Below are 13,578 nucleotides of genomic sequence, written 5' to 3' on the forward strand. Positions count from 1 at the left end.
TCAAACCATTATAAATTTATTTAAATACAAAAAGCACACATGTAAATGGAAACTGTACAATAACTTAGGAAACAGGATCCGTTGTCCCTCACACAATATTGTTGAAATATTGTTGAAATGAAGAACTGCTACATTCATAAAGACACATTTTTCATAGATACAGTAACATATCCAGTGAAAATACTTAAGTAGACGCATATGAAATCCATAGAGAATCTGCAGTATAAATCCTTATACAATATTTACAGTTTGACACCATGTTCATCGGTACATTCTTACTGTACCTATATTCCATGCCGTATAAAATGCATTGTTCCAAACGCCTGCAAAACAGACTATCTTTCGGGGAAGGCTCAGAATAGAATCACAGAATTTGTATATCTTTGTAATACTAACTGTGCTTAGATAACACATAAAATCCTCATATTTTAAATTAAATAAATATTTGAAATAAGTAGGCCATAGGAAGAGTGCCAGCTTGCAACAGGCACAATGCAACACAAGGCATATGAACAACAACTTGCAACGACAACAGGCACATTTTGAGATGGCTTTAGCATTTGGTATACATTTGCTATACACAAAAATGTCAAGCCATATTTAGCTCACAATGATGTCAACGAAAGACATTTAACATCCGTGCAAAAATATCAGGGCAATAATAGTGCGTGATCAGGTTTACTGCCCACATAAAACTCCTTTATCCTTTGTGACAAAAAGAGGATAATTGAAACAAGTGCTTCGGGCTCTGGTAAACAGAGAGAGACACCTGTTACATGCTCAAGTCTCTGGTTGTCGTTGAAAGTTACTTCAGCAAACTCTGGGTGGGGGTTTCAGGAACATGCCTGATGACATCATAGATGGTCATGGGGTGATCCTGAACTGTCGCTAGGCGGGCAAGAGATCTGCATGATGCCTAGAAGACAAGAGACACATGGAGATTAACCCAAATCCTGACAGTTCCCATGTTTCTATGTAAGTGGTCCTCAAAGTTTTTCATGTCAAGGACGCCAAAAACTAGACCCCCATCTGAAAATATGTTGTTCTAGGGACCCACCGGAAGAAAAGATTTATGCCACATTTTCACGATTTTTCAAAAATAGCAGATCTACAAGCTCATAGCGCGGCACTCGGTGCTGTAGCTTGTAGATCTGCTATTTTCCTGTCCTGAATGGGTTAAGACTGCCCTTGAAAACTGGATGAAAAACAAGCTATGCTGAATCCACAAGAAAATAATAATAGCCTACCTGTGTGGATTCCATTTTACCAGGGATGGAGACAAACTCATAGATGCCAAAATCCTCAGTTGCATCCTCATGACCTGGTGACAGAAGTGATCCAATGTCAGTGAACTTCCATTCCATTCGCTAATGGCAAGTTACCCGAAGCACTTTGACCACTTCAGCAAAGCCTAATTCATACTTTATCACATGTTGTTCGATGAAATATCAATTGTCATCAAGCGACAGGGTTGTGTGAGGGGGTCTAAATGAGCCCTTAAATGACGCCAAACGCGTCTTTTCAGCTAGTTTCCTTGAGACCCAAACCAAACCCCAAGACTATTTTATAAAGAATTAATAGAATTTTCACTATTGAGTCATTAACTCAAAAAAAAAAAAATGTTGTGATTAAATGTGAATGTGCAGAGGCAGGTTACTGTACTAGGCTACATAATGCGTTGTCTTTACAAGGCCAGCAAGTATGCTTATTAAAATCACTTATATGTTAACAAATACGTTATGATGAGGTGCGGAGATACTTATGAGGAGTATTGTTTGCACATATAGGATAGATACACAGGAGTGCTTAATAGGCGAATGGAATGTGGTGTTTATCACAAGTGCACAGGTTAGCTTACCTGAACGATGTGGCCGTTTCTGTTCTGCTAGCGGTCTGCAACAGAGAGGCAAACAAAGCCGTTAATTCAAATGTATGGTGTAATAATTACAGCAGAGTATGCACATTAGTTGTATTAACTTTATATGGCCAGGCTTGTGATCTTACCGATTGTAGATGCTCATGATCACTGTTGATTGAAGGGGAGGGAGAGAGAGAGAAAGAGAGGGAGAGAGAGAGAGAGGGGGGGGGGGGATTAGAAACAGGAACGTTTCTATTTACCATTCCACTGTGTCTTGGCTCTGGTTCCCTTCAACTGATAATAAATGTCAACATCAAAGGTGTCTAACTGTGGCAGCTGTTAGTCTTACCATAAGCAAACTGTGGTAGTTTTCATGCTAGTTAACTTGTCAAGCAAGGTTCAAGATTCACATTCTACCCACTCAGTGGTCTGAGATTCACATTCTACCCACTCAGTGGTCTGTGGCTTTGCAACTTAAACCACCAACCCAATACAGTTATGAAGCTGAGAAAAAGAGGAACTAACCAGGTGCTCAACGGAGTTAGCAAATGTGATAATGATAAGAAGGTGCTCACACGGATCAAAAACGGGATCGAGACATAGATAAAAAGAGAGGATCCGGGCACTCAAAGTTAAAAACGAGGAAAGCCTTTATTGAATTAAAAAGGCAACTGCCAACATGTTTTTCGACCAACAAGGTCTTCATCAGGGCAAGAAAGAGTTATGAGGCTGCTGACAAGGTCGAAAGGGGCAGCATTTGGTCCTGAACGTAGTGGAAATGTGCGTGCAAAGTTTCACGGCAATAGACCTTTAGCTAAGCCCCTCCCCAAACTGCTCTGGTCCAATCACAGCTAAGCATAACACGGGTTAGACAAACCTCTCCACCAATAGTTTTCCTATATGATAAAACGTTGTTTAAAAAGAAATGTCACGCACATATTTTTCCAGTGCATACAGCAGGCCTTGTTGACGGATTTGGAAGAGATTTTGAAGGTCTGTTTCCAAAAACCAGTATTTAATGTGTAAAGTCTATGATATTTACGTTGGAATGAATGAGCCTGGCTGGAAAGTGCAAAATGTCACGGAAGTCACACGCTGTGTTGAGCACCCCCACAAACCTCTTATAGGCAATAAGGATGGAGTGAAGTGTAAGATAAAACTAAAATAAAAAATGCACCTCTCTTGGGATGGCAGGTTCTGCGGAGGAACACCAGCAGCATGCAGCCAATGATGAACAGAGAGCAGACAGTGATGGCTGCCAGCGGGGATACAGGGTTGCTGTCCTGGATGTTCTTCCCAGGACCTGAATGGAAACAAGACCGCAATTAAGGACTGTTTTTCGGTGATCCCTTTGGACGTGTGTTTGACCGTACTCTGTACATTTCTGCCGATAAAGTATTCAATCAATCAATCAATCAATCAATCAATCAATCTTGGCCTGGGAACATAAGGATGTTTTCATATTAGACATGTTATAGATTATTTAGTTATAATCATGGTAGTGCAGGGGCTCCCAAGATTTTCCATTTCTACGTTCAAAAGCACCACACTCAATATTGAGAAAGAAGAACATTCTAGACATTGCTATAATGAATGCTATTGAAAACCAATGCTTTGTTCTTGACTATTCTGCGTTTTATTCTTCTACACAGACTCATACTCTAGTCTAGCTAACCGACGTTGCTTTATCTTTTTCATGCAAATTGTTCATGACACAGTGACATTTGTTACACTGTCTCAGTCAGAGCCAACACAAGTACTTAAAACCTGTCTTTCATCTTTGACTCCAAAATACTGCAATGACAGCCTTTTGTATGATCAGAGGTCACCAACATGTCCGTACACAGACTAATGTGTCTGTGGCAAAGACTTGGCCTTTTGCGTGTCATATATATTTTATATTTTCTGTTTTAAACACCATTATAATGTTCCTATTTTGACACCACTTACTGAATGTCAAGTCTCCAGGTTTTCTTCAGAATATACATGGCAATTATTTATTATGACACCATGGCACATTAGGAGTCCACTAGTACTAGTAGTTCTCAATTGTTTTATTTGCAAAGACCCCCTTAACTCTGAGAGTGGACCCGTAAGGGTCCATTTGGTTCCATTTGAACACTCAGCGTTACAGACCTGTTATGGTCATTCAGGGCTATCTATTTATGTGTTTCTGGTAATATTATTGTCGACTCATTCTGTATGTCTGTGGCAAAAATGGAATGTTGACAGAACATGTCCACCACAAGCCAACATGGCGACGACCTCTGTTTATGATATAGCCAGTATCAGCTGTAGTCATTGTGGTTATGCCATCAGTATCACCAAGACAACAAATCAATCTCGCACAGAATACACAGAAACTCTGCATGCTATAAAACTTGGGTCAACAAACACACCAGCTGTTAGCTGCTGTTTACCTTCCCATAGAGGCACTGGACGTTAGCAGCCTTCAAACCACACCAAGAGTGCTACTTAGCAACTGACTGTTCAATGCAATATTCATATGAACCATATCTCTTAAATATGGTTTGTCGTTCAAACATTTTCACGTCAAAGACCCCCAAATTGACACTTAATTAGCCCGCGGACCCCCATTTGAAACCCCCGGACCCCACCTTTGGGAACCACTGTCTTAGATTACATTCATGATTCAATTTCGTCTCTGGTCATTTTGATTAACAAGCATTTCGGAGCCTCCGAACTGCAGAGGAACTGCAGAGATTGAACCAATCCACTCTTCTCTTTTCTCTCTCCATCCAAGTATTCATCACTGTCAAACTATCTCCTCTGATTCCCTCATCAACCCCTTCTGCTTTTGGCATGACATCATCATGTGATTCCCAGATTCCACCACCAACACTCCTCTCCAGTGGTGGAAAGTAACTAAGTACATGTACTTAAGCACTGTACTTAAGTACAATTTTGAGGTATTTGTTCTCTACTTGAGTACAGTATTTTTAATTTTTACTTCTACTCCACAACGTCTCAAAGTGAAAATGTGTACTTTTACTCCACTACAATTATTTGAAAACTTTAGTTACTAGTTTACTTTTGAGATTTTAATTTTGATTCGAAAACATATATTAACCACTTCAACCATATACATTTGGTCCCCATTTGAAAATAGCAGATCTACAAGCTCACAATGTGTCGATCGGCTATTTTCAAAAGATTTTGTACACATTTTGAACTTGGGACATTCTGCAATATGAGTACTTTTACTTTAAGAACATTTTACTGCGTACAACCACATTGCAGTATTTATACTTTTACTTAAGTAAAACATTTGAGTACTTTTTTCCCACCAACACTCACTCCTCTCCTCCTGGCCAGAGCCATAGGGTAAGACAGAGTTACGACATTGAGGGGGCAGAAAACAGCCTGGTCACGTGGTTCATGTACTGTACTCGCACGAGCCCATAGACTCCAATGCATTCCATAAACTTCCGGTTTGTCCCTTTTCAATAGAAGTCTATGTAGAAGAGCCTTGCCCCATGAAGTGAACGGAGTTGTCGTAACTCTGTCTTACTCTATGGCTTACTTGTGGCAGCGGTGGCCGAACGGTTTGCGGAGCGGTCTTGATACCGGAAGGTCGCCAGTTCGTATCCCCGGACCGGCACGTTAAAATTACCACCGCTGAAGTGCCCTTGAGCAAGGCATTGAACCACTACCATGAGTACCACAGACGAAAAACAGTCTAAGTCCAAATTTCAGACTGACCCCTCCACGAAAAGGCCTCGTTGTCCTGAACCCTTATCTATCATTTATATATTATGGATCAATAGTGTGGACTTGGACTGTTATTCGTCTGTGGTACTAATGTTCTATGAGCAGGGCCTGGCTGTAAACAAGTATCTGATGCTTAGTCCAGTTACCCTGGGTAAATATAGTAACTTTGCTTTGCTTTGCTCTGCTCCTGGCCATGTTCCCTCACCTGTCCTGGCCACCAGCAGCGTGAACTGGGCCTCGTCCTGCTTCTGCGTAACGTTGTTGAACGCCCGGCACAGGTAATCCTCGGGCTGGGCCAAACGGTAGGACAGCACCTCCAGCCGGGGACCTTCCGTGATGACCTGGCTGGCGTTGCGGCTCATGGAGATCCACACGTAGGTGTTGGGCGGGTTGGAGTCCGCCTGGCAGTCGAAGAAGACCAGCTCTCCTGGGTTGATGGTGAACACTGCTCCGGTCCGCAGGCCCTGGCCCGAGTTCACCTCTAGGTTGTAAGGACCATCTGGATTATAGGAAAGGCATTAAGTTCAGCAACAGAGCTTCATTATGCAGACTCATTTATTTCTGATTGATACTAAACCCTATATACGTAATTCTGGGATCTGTGCTTGACCTCGCCCGTAAATAGACAATCTACAAGCTCACAACTTGTAGATCTGCTATTTATTTCCCCTAATGTTTGCCTCAGAATAGGAATATATGGTTAACAAGGACAATGATAGTAAAAAGTAAAATTCTGTTTGAAATGCGAAATACTTATTTCATGTGTTCCTGCAGGTCCTAAATGGAACATGCTCATAAAACAGACCAAGCGCACTTGGGTGACGTTAGTCAGTCCTTACATGCAACATTTCCAGTCAGTCCTCGGTGGGAGTGTTTTGTGAATCCATGCTCCGTCTAAAAAGACAACACTCCAATGCTATTGGAACGAAGTTCAAAATATAGTAAAGAAGAGCATGTTTTCAGAGGGCACATAACGGGAAGAGGGAAAACTCAAATGTATTAGAACTTAAGAGAACTTTAGAACTTTATTTAATTTGTTATTTTAATTACTGCTTTTGCACAGCTCGGCCTTGCCCTGAGAGACAGGAAACAGGAGGTAGCATGAGTTTAATCATGACATGCGAGTGTGACACACTGGCACAGGTCTAGTGTTAGGTACGAAGTTACGAACATATCAGTGGCGTGCACAGATAGACACTAGGGGGTGCTAGAGCACCCCCTGCCCTTTTGGCAATGTGCCCTTTTGAAAAAAAATAATGAAAAAAAACTTTTTTTTTTACAGTGTACACTGTACAGTATGTGGACCATGGTGACATTGATCAATTCTTAATAAAAAGCTTCTAATATATTATTTAGTCCCCAGAATCTATAAATCTCACACTATTTAGGCAACCGGCCGGTTCCACGCGCTTTTCCTTGAGCACCTGCCCCTCTAATTGTCTGTGCACGCCACTGGAACCTATGACATTGTTGAACCTACAATAAGCAGAGTAGATCTGTACCGTTGTCACACATAGGCCTACGCAATAACTGGTTCAGCCACCAACCAATCATATTTGCTTTTTTTCAAAGGTCAAATATTAACATAATGTGTCCAAACGATCACTTTGTAAAATGTCTGTTACTGCAATGTGTAAGCTCACGCCGACATGAACAATGTAGAAGTGATGCTAGAACAGAGGGTATCTGTCATCCATGCGTACTCATGCAAATACCAGCCACGTGTTCCCAGTTCTCAGCCAGAAGTCACCTAATGCTGCTTTACATGCAGGGTAATCTAATCAGTGGTGGAAATTGTACCTGAAAGCCGCACTTGAGTAAAAGTAGAGATATCTCACTAGAAAATGACTGATAGAAGTCAGAACTTATATTACCTGTAATATATCAAAATAGATTATCTGGTAAGTATGTACACTATTTTCATTGGCTTAGAATATGCCAGTGTAGGGGGCATGCAGGGCATGGGGAAATGTATTGGAGTAAAAAGTAAATGTCTTCGTTAAATTTGTATTGGAGAACAAATTAAACCAGAAAGAGTGCCGGGCTCTGCCAGGCCAGATTGCCTACCCAGGGGCTGTGGAAAGCCAAATGGAATGGAATCTGAAAAGTCGGACAGATTTGATTGTATATGTGACGTGGGGCGGTTATAGCGTCACCATGAGGCCAATTTGAAAAATGTGCAGGGTGCAGGTTCTTCTTTGGCCTACTGGGAGTGTGCGTGAAACATTCCATGCCAATCGGTCCAACGTGACGGAGATTCACACGGACTACGGACACACGGACACACTGACGGATGGACAGGGGCAAAAACATCGTCTCTGGCCTTGGGGTGTCCGGCCTGGCGCAGACAATTAGATGCAAATAAACATACCCAAGTAAAGTACAGATCCTCAGAAAAGTACTTGCGAAGTAGTTTTACTTGAGTATTTACTACCGCTCGTGGTAATACTAATAATAACAGGATGAGGACGAAAAGCCAAAAAGGGAACTCCAAAAAAGGGCAGTTCCCGTTTTCTCTAGTTCTCCCATTTGTTTCCAATTCGTAATGTGTGTTCCATTGTTAAAGGATAGTGTTTAAATGATCAAAGGATCTTGTTTGTTACATTTGTACTCTCTCTGAGTAAAATGAACGAACACTTAGGATTTGAATGTCCAAATTAAGGATGTCCCGATCATGTTTTTTTTGCTCCCGATCCGATCATTTGATTTTTAGTATCTGCCGATACACTTATGCCATATCACAATAGTACAATATCCAAAATAACAGACAATAACCAGTCAAATATCATGATATGGATATGATATTGATACTAGGGATGTCCCGATCACGTTTGTTTTGCTCCCGATCCGATTCTGATCATTCGAAAATGACGTCATCGGCCCCGATTTCCGATCACATGATCGGATCGGGACAACCCTATAGTCCAAATGTACTGGGTCAATAAAAGGGCCGGTGACCATCCTACTCACAGTAGACATTGAGGGCTGAAGTGCTGCTGTGGTTCTGGCTGACCGGGTTACTGGCCACGCACCGGTACTGCCCAATGTCCTCTTTCCTCACTGGACTGATCACCAGCGTGGAGTTGTCCTGGGACAGCCAGTGTCTGTCACTGGAACCCAGGAGGGTGTCGTTCCGCAGCCACTGGAACCCGACCCGGGTTCCTCTCTCAACGGAACAACGGAACGTGACGTTCCCCTTGTCCTCGACCACTGTATGCGACGGACTCTTCTTGATGACGGGAGTGGAGACGGGCACTAAAGAAACAGAGACCATACCGTATAAACTGCAGTGTTTTCCAGTGTTGGTTTTCGTCGACTGATACTATGGCGAAAACTTTTCGTCGACTACCCTTTTTCACTCATGAAAAACTACTACTACTACTGAAACTGCATGAAAACTAAGCTGATGACTAAAACTAAGACTAAATATATTGACAATTTCGTCAACAAATAAAAACTAGACAAAAATGTTAGGAAGGGACTAGTGGACAAGAGATCCGGTATAAGTAAAAGACACAAGTCATTTTACACTTGGTGGCATGCTGAAAATAGCCGATCTACAAGCTCACAACGCGTCGCACTACAACGTGTTGTGTCAGTCAATTCCAAACATGCAAACATGACCCGCTTTAATTACTTCAGTCTATATTAGTAGCTTAATGACTAGTATACAATTTTATTGTCTTTTTTATGCATTTGCATTTAAGTTCATAAAGTTAACATAAGTAGGTGGTAAGTGGTTAAAATCTAAAATGACACAGATGCTTTCACGATTTTAATGGGTTTGAAAAATGGCATCCACCACATATAAGTATTCACTCACCATCCACTGTAACACTCACAGTCTTCTCCACCTTGATAACAGGACCGGTCCTGTTCAGAAACTTGATGTTGAGGTCCAGGTGATAGTCCCCTTCGTCTTGCCGGGTCAATCTCTGGATTCCCAGGGAGATGTCGGGCTGCGTGAAGACAACGTGGTTGTGGTACATCATGTTGACGATGGTCGCAGCCTTGGTGAACGTCACCAGGACGGTCCTGGTGCCGCTCGGCCTGCCGGCGTGAGACCAGGAGCCCTGGATCTCGGCCTCGCTCAGACGGAAGCGGGTCTCCACGGCCAGGAGCAGGGACTTCCCCTCCACGCCACGCTGCTCCACCGGAGAGAGGATGCGGATGAACTCACAGCTGACACCTAATGGAGGGAGTAGAAAGATTGGGTGTTGATTTCGTCGACTAATACTGTGACAAAAAATGTTCCGTGGACTACTTTTTTCAATGATGAAAACTAAGTGGAAACTAAAGGAAAACTAAGCTATGATGACTAAACCTCAGACTAAATATATTGACAATTTTGTCCAAAAAAAAAAAAGCTAGACTAAAACGTTAGGAAGGGACTAGTGGACAAGAGATCCAGTATTAGTCATTTTACACTTGGTTGCTTGCTGAAAATAGCAGATCTACAAGCTCACAACACATCGCAGCGCGACGTGTTGTGGGGGAGGCTGCATGGAGGTGGTGTGACTTTGTAGTCCAGGAAGGAAGTGAGACCACATTTTCATGACAGGTTTTTGGTCATGAAGTGAACATGGCAAATACATAGATAATATTTTTAAAAATCTAAAAAAACATATTGCACACATGTGTCCTAAACATCATTAAAATAAGCTCTGGTTGCAAAAGGGGTGAAGTGGCCCTTTAATGCAGTAGAGTAAATCATTCAGTCAGGGGACTTTGGCTTGGAGCTCCCAGGTAACACATGCAGCTTGGTACACTCTGCTACTACTCATTAATAGCTTCCTCTTTAAGAGACAGAGATTCATTATGGACAAACACTCAGGTGCACTGTGGTGCATGTGTTCAGGGAGCAGGGACGTGCACACATGTTTGATTTATTGATTGAAATATTTATTAACAGTTTGCAGAATTACAGTACAATTCAAGCACAACTCAATACAAAGACTGTTAACTGTGAGTGGACATCAAAGGGGGCTTCAGCCCCTGCCCTTTTACCCGTCTGTAAAACAACTGCCCTTTCCAGACCACGAATGCAGCATTTACTTTGGTGAAAGAAATGCAAATGCCACTCCTTTCCATGCCATGCCGGAAGCACCATTCAGGAGAATTGTTTTTTTTTAAAAGTCTCCTGAACTTATGAACACAGTATTTTGCGTAGAAATCCATGTTGTACGACCGGAAAATAGCTGATCTACAAACTCTCTTGTGAGCTTGTAGATCTGCTATTTTCGCTATTTGTATAAGTCTCTGCACGTCCCTGTCAGGGAGTATAGAAGAATCACTCGCTGCGTTCTCTGCATAAGCCTCCAATGTTTCTCATTAAGGGACACCTCTTGGCCTAATATTATGCAGAAGAGCCACTATAGCCATGAGTTGGCATGAGCACCTTTATTTATTTTATTTTAAAGAAATCAATGTATGCAAGAACAACACACAATGGGCTCCATTTTCGTCACTGCTAAACCCCTTATCCCTGAACTTCTTTGCCTTTTTTACTATTTTGCTAAACATTTTTGAATCGTTAAAATGGCCAGTCTACAAGCTCACAACATGTCAATGTAGATTGGCTAGTTGAACTATTCAAAAATGTTTTTCAAAATAGTAAAAAAAAAGTTTAAGGATAAAGGGTTTAGCGGTGACGAAAATGGAGCCCAATAGGTATCTGCCTATACACCTTCCGGAATGTGATTACTGTACTTAAAGCCCTTATACTAATCACACTTGTATTCTTTTACCTATAATTATACATTGGCATGAGCAGATTAAAACGCATTTTACGAATGTAATAATTATGCTGATAAGGAATTAAGCAGGCAGTTGTGTTTCATTAGATGTAATAATGAGTTAATATTGACCCAGATGGTTGGCAGACACAGACTATAGGCCTGTCTTTTTTCATCCGGTTGCAAAACAAACACTTGCGCTGTCTGAAGGAGCTCCCACGGGTTGCCAGGTGAGTTTGCTCACCGCTTGAAGACAACTGTCACCAATAGCTACCATTGTTTCGACAGGGTTGTTTACATATAGGGTCTTAACGGAGTTGTTAATTTGATGTCGCATAAATCATCATTTGGCAGTTATCGGGCCTTGTTAACGTTAACTTTCTGGGACAATGGAGGTGTCATTTTGGCAGGTGGCCATGCGTTTGACAGCTTGAGGTGAAAAGGGTGGAGGGAGAGTGGGTGGGTGGAGATGAAAGGTGGTGTTTCGGGTTCGGGTTGTCAGGTCAAGTTAAGCAGCAGCAGGTAAGTGGACAAAGGAGGATTACTTTTGTTTACTCATTATCTTCTCATTTTACTGCCACTACAGTGGCACCATCAGGACGTAAAAAGTGCGGGGACATTATTTGCCGCTTGTCTTAACTGTTCATATTTCTGACTGTTCATCTTCTCTTTCTCTCTGGGTGGTGGTGGTGGTTGATCAAACATTTCCCCCCAGGTCTGTGGGAAGAATACTGTCAAATTTAAATTGAAGATCGAAACAAAAACAAAAAAAAGGTAGTTAGCATTGAACAACAACTATAATGTTTACTGTTATTATCATAAGACAATGTGTTGTTGTGCATGAGCTTGTACTTGTATTTGTGTGTAGAGGGAAGGACCTTGTACAGACCCCTGGGGGACTCCGGTCAATGAAGTATACCAGTGGTTTTCAACCAGTGGTCCTTGAGGGGGTTCCAGGTGTTGGTAACCAAATGGACCCTTTTTAGATCGTTTAACTCAGGGGTTCTCAACGTTTTTGGCCGGGGACCCCCGGAAATGCTTTGGCAATGTCTCGGGACCCCCGCCCCGCCCCCTCCCGACCCCATATAAATTGACTGCTACAATAACCTTAAACCATTTTGGGCGGGAACCCCTTTTGATGTTTTAAGCATTGTTATAATTTAGCTATTGAAAAATAGCAGATCTACAAGCTCATAGCGCGCCACCGAGTGGCGCGCTATGAACTTGTAGGTCTGCTATTTTTGAAAAATCGTGAAAATAAAATTTTAAAAAATAATCTTTTTTTTTTTTTTTTTTTTTTTGAAAATAATTTGGGGACCCCCTAAAATAATTTGGCGACCCCCCGAGGGGTCGCGACCCACGGGTTGAGAACCCCTGGTTTAACTCATGAGAGTGTAAAATGTATCCAAACGGACCCGTAAGAGTCCGTTTGGTTTCAATTTACACTCTCAAGAGTTAAATTATTGTTAAACATCTGCATTAGTTAATTTACAAGAAGTCTACACATAGTCGTCAGTCGTCACATACAATTAGAGAATGTAGAAGAATTGTTATTTTGATCAACGTTTGCCTGTCATCTCTCCTAATGGTACCAACATCAATACAGCATGGACAAAATCTTATCCAACGACAACAAGAAATTCTTTCGTTTTGGGTCTGAGAGGCGAAATGTCATCAAATGGTGGTTTTGTGGCTCAAATGCAGAATAAATAATGCATACCATGATATGAAAAACATTGAAAACCACTGAAGTATACGGTTAAAGTAGTTAAAGGGGCATTCCACTCATTTTCAACATTTTACTATGTCATTAATATACCTTAGAGCTGTTGTGTGGAAATAATAAAAAAGTCCCCCCATTCTGTGTTTCCTAGAACTAGAGGTCTGAAAAAAAATCATTAACATGGTGAAACACATCTTGATGATGTCATCAAGATGTGTTTCACCATGTTAATGATTTTTTTCATAATTACAGTTCTAGGAAATACAAAATGGGGGGACTTTTTTATTATGTCCACACAACAGCTCTAAGGTATATTAATGACATAGTAAAATGTTGAAAATGGGTGGTTTTCCCCTTTAAAGGAGGAGGAATTTGGGGGAAGTTTCATTCATCCCATAAACCCATAACCACATTTCAGACATAGTAAAAAAGTGTTATTTCAGCCCCCTCCCCCCAAGCCTTCTCTCCTCGTGGTGGCATGTCCACTACAGTCCTCTCTCATGGGGACCTCCTATAGTACGTGCAGCTCA

At 41.7% G+C, this 13,578-nt stretch overlaps 1 protein-coding gene across 2 annotated transcripts in view; it reads right to left on the reverse strand.

Annotated features, from left to right (window-relative positions):
• hepacam2 (HEPACAM family member 2) overlaps nt 1-13,578 on the reverse strand; it is a 41,407-nt gene continuing 27,829 nt past the window's right edge. For both annotated transcript variants that reach the window (XM_079522287.1, XM_079522288.1), the window contains 8 exons: nt 9,414-9,779; nt 8,561-8,845; nt 5,796-6,089; nt 3,036-3,161; nt 2,005-2,026; nt 1,859-1,893; nt 1,248-1,321; nt 1-916 (listed from right to left, as the gene is read on the reverse strand). In XM_079522287.1, the coding sequence (XP_079378413.1) occupies nt 806-916; nt 1,248-1,321; nt 1,859-1,893; nt 2,005-2,026; nt 3,036-3,161; nt 5,796-6,089; nt 8,561-8,845; nt 9,414-9,779 (1,313 nt within the window). In that variant the 3' untranslated portion in view covers nt 1-805. The remainder of the gene's footprint in view (nt 917-1,247; nt 1,322-1,858; nt 1,894-2,004; nt 2,027-3,035; nt 3,162-5,795; nt 6,090-8,560; nt 8,846-9,413; nt 9,780-13,578) is intronic.

The sequence above is a fragment of the Electrona antarctica genome (genome assembly GCF_951216825.1).
Source record: "Electrona antarctica genome assembly, chromosome: 15".
NCBI lineage: Eukaryota > Metazoa > Chordata > Actinopteri > Myctophiformes > Myctophidae > Electrona > Electrona antarctica.